Source organism: Rutilus rutilus (genome assembly GCF_951802725.1).
Source record: "Rutilus rutilus genome assembly, chromosome: 2".
In the NCBI taxonomy this organism is placed as follows: domain Eukaryota; kingdom Metazoa; phylum Chordata; class Actinopteri; order Cypriniformes; family Leuciscidae; genus Rutilus; species Rutilus rutilus.
In genome coordinates, this window is record NC_140210.1 from 57,973,080 (window position 1) to 57,979,079 (window position 6,000).

The window sequence follows — 6,000 nt, forward strand, 5'->3', positions numbered from 1 at the left end:
ATTAATGAGATAGTTAAGTCAAGGTTTCTTAAAATTGTACGTTTGGGAATATCCCTGATTTGACACATGAATTACTGATGCTTGTACACTACCAGTCAAAAGTTTTGGATCGGTAAGATTTTTAATGTTTTTAAAAGAAGTCTCTTCTGCTCAAAAAACATGACAAATATGACAATTCAAATCAGCTGTTTTCAATGTGAATATATAGTGAAGTTTAATGTATTACAGTTATCGAATTAACTATTTGTGAATGTTAGTACCTGGGGTCGGTGTGTATCCAGGTGTCGTCCACCGGAGGCGGGACCGGTGTGGATACGGTGCTGGTGCTGATGTCCCCGATGATGAGCAGCGCCTCCTTGAGCGCATGATACATGTGCAGCATCTCGTCTCGCCGCTGCTCCTGATCCGCCGACTCCTCCATCAGACTGTTCTGATCGCCGGACGAGTACAGGGACGTCAGCAGCTCCGAGTGGATGAACTCCTTCGCCTGACACACACACACACACACACACACACACACACACACACCCTGACTCAGTCCGGCTTCAACAAACACCTGGATGCTCTGAACAAACTAAACACAGCTGGGGACTTGACTAACAGGTCTCGTCTCACAGGTGAGACGAGACAAGCACTAGAGGCTTCCAGGTAGAGACCACAAAACTACAATAGAATTTAAAAAAAACTTAACTGCAGTGGGGAAAAAACTCAAGAATCAACAAGATAATACTTTTTTTTTTTTTTTTTTTTATTAAATAAAAAAAAATTACTAAAAAAATAATAATAATAAAACCACAGAAAATCAAAAAGAGAAAGTAACTTCTGTGATTGACAGCTGATTAAAGTGAATAAGCCGTGCTCAGGAGCTCGACCTTCCTATTGTTTTTCTCTTTATTGTTTGCTTCTTTTCTGTTGAACATTCATTTTCTTTATCATATAACCCCTAAATGGAAATAAATATTTTGTTTAATTTATTTTTGGACTCTGATCCCTTTATTTCGTTACTTCCTTGAGCCGGAATGTAACAGTAAAATGATGGCGTAAGCCCCGCCTGCACTTACGCTGTTGATCATCAGGTGCATGATGGCCTTGGGCATCAGGTCTCGGATGCTCTTGTTGACGATGCAGGTGTAGGAGTCCACCAGGTTTCGGATGGCCTGCACCTGCCGCTCCAGCTGAGGGTCCATGGAGGGAGAGTCGGCCGCCACACCGTCCCCGTTCTCCACCTGGGAAACAGACGAGAGTCAGCACTGAGAGACTGGAGAGATTCAGGAGAGAAGCACTGAGACTGATGTGCGTTTGAGACTCAGGGTGAGACTCAGGTGAGACGAGACACAGGTGAGATGTGACACAGGTGAGACGAGACTCAGGTGAGGAGAGACACAGGTGAGACAGGGTGAGGGGAGACTCAGGTAAGACAGGTGAGACAAGACACAGGTGAGATGAGACACAGGTAGGACAAGGGAGACAGTTGAAACACAGGGTGACACGAGACACAAGTGATACAAGACACAGGTAGGACAAGGGAGACAGGTGAGACGAGACTCAGAGTGAGACTCGGGTGAGACAAGACTCAGGTGAGATGAGACACAGGTGAGACGAAATTCAGGTGAGACGAGACTCAGGTGAGACTCAGCTGAGACGAGACACAGGTGAGACGTGACTCAGGTGAGACGAGACTCAGGTGAGATGAGACTCAGGGTGAGACGTGACTCAGGTGAGACGAGACTCAGGTGAGATGAGACTCAGGGTGAGACGAGACTCAGGTGAGATGAGACTCAGGTGAGACGAGACACATGTAACAACAATGGCATCTGCTTTTCGCATTAAGTGGATCATGTGATGGCAAAACACATCGTCTTTGTCCTTGCTGGTTAATAATTGCCCCACGAGGACCAATTTACCAGCATCCATGTGACTCGTATCCCCCGACTTTACAACCTCATGACACACACACACAAACACCCTTTTGTGTATAACTGAGAATAAGAGAAATATCTTTTATTTTATTTCCCAATGTATGTACATTCCTATATGCATGTGTGTGATAAGTTTTACCTTATAATAGAGGTTTGGTTTTCTAAATGTGTAGTTTTGAATTCTAAGTGTTTATCGAAAGGATGTTTCTCCCAATTTAAGGTCTCAAATAGAATCATGGTTTCGTAACCCTACCCCAGACCATAAAACTTTACGACCCAGGAAAAGGCAAACATTCCAAGCAAGTCACATCCCAAACGCACCACACACACACAGATTTTTTCATTGACTTTCCCACATAAGACATTACCCAAAATGTTGATATATTTCTGAGGTGCCTTTTGTTATGACCATGTCATATTGGGGTGTCTATGATTTTGTCATGTGGTAATCACAACTTTAAATGTGTGTAATTCTGCATATCTCCTGTAACGTTGCATTTCTACAACCTTCATGTGATGTGTTTGATATCTCTGAAATTCTCTCAATCTAACAGAGTCGAATTCCAATAGCAGAATGCAGTAATATATATTGTTTACACACTTCATATTTCTGGAACTGAAAGGTTTAAGTCAATCGACACTGTAACCCGAGCCAGGAGACTGTTTCAGACAAACAAAGGGATCTTCCCGCTAGGAAAAATCTCGACATCTGATTCGTCTTCCACGAAGAAGGGGACGGTACTTGGGACACTGATAAAAGTCCAAACCTTCAGTTTCCTCGCTCTCTTCTCTCTTCGATCGCTCTCCTCTCATCGATCGCTCCACGCGCAGCTCTCCTCCTCCCAGCGGAACCAGCGGGACAGGCCTTGCTTTGGCCTCGGGGACGCATGCCCTCGCGTCATGTAGAAGCTGCCGTTCTTTGCAACTAAGTCATATACTCGCCTCTTCCGTAACGGGAGATGAATCTTACTTTCCGGTAAACGTTACATTCAGTGAGCCGTCCAAGCTTCCCGCGACACCGGAAGACGCAGCAGAAATAGGACACCGGCAAGAGAACGCTTGCTTCCTGCCTCAGCATCACTTGAACAGAGACCAAACTTGCAAGTATATTTATATCTGCCTAAAAGTGATTCCAGGTGTCTCGTGAACTTAGGTTCCTGTATGTAATAATTACTAGCTTTTCCCTTCTCTATATTTCTTTCTTTCTTTCTTTCTTTCTTTCTTTCTTTCTTTCTTTCTTTCTTTCTTTCATGTCATTCATTCCGATCACGTCATGTTTGTTTAAATGTTTGTTTGTTTTATTGTTTGCATTTTACGTACGTTTATATTTGTAGCTTATAATCTCTAGCGTGTGCCATTTTATTAATAAACCCATTTATACTTTTAACTGTCTCTGTGTTTGAAAACCCACTTTTTATAAAGTCAATGAAACAAAAGATCTATAAAGCTACAGGTTCTATATTAGGCTATCAGACTACCTTGAGTAGTTTTAATTTATAAACCCAAAGAGGTTTTATCTTCGTGGCCAGAAGATAAACTTTCTTGGAGTTTTGTAAACAGGAATACTTCTTCTTAACTGTGATAGTCTTACATTTATTCGCGGGACGAATAACGGATGACGAAACCAGTTACAGAACGAGACATTTCCTATAATTGATAAAGTCAATCGACACTGTAACCCGAGCCAGGAGACTGTTTCAGACAAACAAAGGGATCTTCCCGCTAGGAAAAATCTCGACATCTGATTCGTCTTCCACGAAGAAGGGGACGGTACTTGGGACACTGATAAAAGTCCAAACCTTCAGTTTCCTCGCTCTCTTCTCTCTTCGATCGCTCTCCTCTCATCGATCGCTCCACGCGCAGCTCTCCTCCTCCCAGCGGAACCAGCGGGACAGGCCTTGCTTTGGCCTCGGGGACGCATGCCCTCGCGTCATGTAGAAGCTGCCGTTCTTTGCAACTAAGTCATATACTCGCCTCTTCCGTAACGGGAGATGAATCTTACTTTCCGGTAAACGTTACATTCAGTGAGCCGTCCAAGCTTCCCGCGACACCGGAAGACGCAGCAGAAATAGGACACCGGCAAGAGAACGCTTGCTTCCTGCCTCAGCATCACTTGAACAGAGACCAAACTTGCAAGTATATTTATATCTGCCTAAAAGTGATTCCAGGTGTCTCGTGAACTTAGGTTCCTGTATGTAATAATTACTAGCTTTTCCCTTCTCTATATTTCTTTCTTTCTTTCTTTCTTTCTTTCTTTCTTTCTTTCTTTCTTTCTTTCTTTCTTTCTTTCTTTCTTTCTTTCTTTCTTTCATGTCATTCATTCCGATCACGTCATGTTTGTTTAAATGTTTGTTTGTTTTATTGTTTGCATTTTACGTACGTTTATATTTGTAGCTTATAATCTCTAGCGTGTGCCATTTTATTAATAAACCCATTTATACTTTTAACTGTCTCTGTGTTTGAAAACCCACTTTTTATAAAGTCAATGAAACAAAAGATCTATAAAGCTACAGGTTCTATATTAGGCTATCAGACTACCTTGAGTAGTTTTAATTTATAAACCCAAAGAGGTTTTATCTTCGTGGCCAGAAGATAAACTTTTTTGGAGTTTTGTAAACAGGAATACTTCTTCTTAACTGTGATAGTCTTACATTTATTCGCGGGACGAATAACGGATGACGAAACCAGTTACAGAACGAGACATTTCCTATAATTGATAAAGTAAATGCATATGCGATTTATGAATTATGACCATGAGTTATGATTATTAATATTTCTAAAATTCCCTATATCCTTGAGCTAATTCGCATTAACCCAGAGGCATTTACGCTACACACAGGTGAGATGAGACACAGGTGAGACACAGGGTGAGGGGAGACTCAGGTAAGACTCAGGTGAGACGAGACACAGATGAGACTCAGCTGAGACGACACAAAGGTGAGACGAGACTCAGGTGAGACGAGACACAGGTAAGACTCAGGTGAGGAGAGACTCAGGTAAGACTCAGGTGAGACGAGACTCAGGTGAGACGAGACTCAGGTGAGATGAGACTCAGGTGAGACGAGACACAGGTGAGACTCAGCTGAGACGACACAAAGGTGAGACGAGACTCAGGTAAGACTCAGGTGAGGAGAGACTCAGGTAAGACTCAGGTGAGACGAGACTCAGGTGAGACGAGACTCAGGTGAGATGAGACTCAGGTGAGACGAGACACAGGTGAGACTCAGCTGAGACGACACAAAGGTGAGACGAGACTCAGGTGAGATGAGACACAGGTAAGACTCAGGTGAGGAGAGACTCAGGTAAGACTCAGGTGAGACGAGACTCAGTTGAGACGAGACTCAGCTAAGACTCGGGTGAGACAAGACTCAGGTGAGATGAGACACAGGTGAGATGAAATTCAGGTGAGACGAGACTCAGGGTGAGACTGAGGTGAGACTCAGGGTGAGACGAGACACAGGTGAGACAAGACTCACGTGAGACTCAGGGTGAGATGAGACTCAGGTGAGACAAGACTCAGGACGAGACACAGGTGAGACGAGGCACAGCTGAGACGAGACACGTGAGAAGAGACACGTGAGACGAGACACTGGGTGAGACAGGGTGAGGGGAGACTCAGGTAAGACAGGTGACACAAGACACAGGTGAGATGAAACACAGGTAGGACAAGGGAGACAGGTGACACGAAACACAAGTGAGACAAGACACAGGTAGGACAAGGGAGACAGGTGAGACGAGACTCAGGGGTCAGAGTGACAGACTCAGGGTCAGACTGTGACCTGGTCTTTCTCCGGATAGACTCCGGCCCGCAGGAACGAGGCCTTCCAGCTGTCCACTTCTTCCTGAGAGTCGCAGGCCAGCTCGATCTGAAGCAGGTCTTTATACACATTCCTGAAATCACAACATCACACATATGAAATCAGATTCATGACTGATTTGTAACTAAGGCTACGTTCACACTGTCAGTCCAAATCCGATTATTTGTGTATTCGATTGGAATCTGATCTAAATTTAATGATGTCCACACTGTGTATAGCAACTGTTCAGATCCAATTTGTGTGTCCGTGCAGCTCTTCAGTTT

General features: G+C 43.9%; 1 protein-coding gene across 1 annotated transcript in view; it reads right to left on the reverse strand.

Moving 5' to 3' along the window:
* Nucleotides 1-6,000, reverse strand: part of LOC311286454 (dynamin-2-like) — a 74,573-nt gene that overhangs the window by 4,668 nt on the left and 63,905 nt on the right. The window contains exons 17-19 of the mRNA XM_084402686.1: nucleotides 5,699-5,810; nucleotides 1,062-1,226; nucleotides 261-487 (exon numbers count right to left, since the gene is read on the reverse strand). Of these exons, the coding sequence (XP_084258812.1) occupies nucleotides 261-487; nucleotides 1,062-1,226; nucleotides 5,699-5,810 (504 nt within the window). The remainder of the gene's footprint in view (nucleotides 1-260; nucleotides 488-1,061; nucleotides 1,227-5,698; nucleotides 5,811-6,000) is intronic.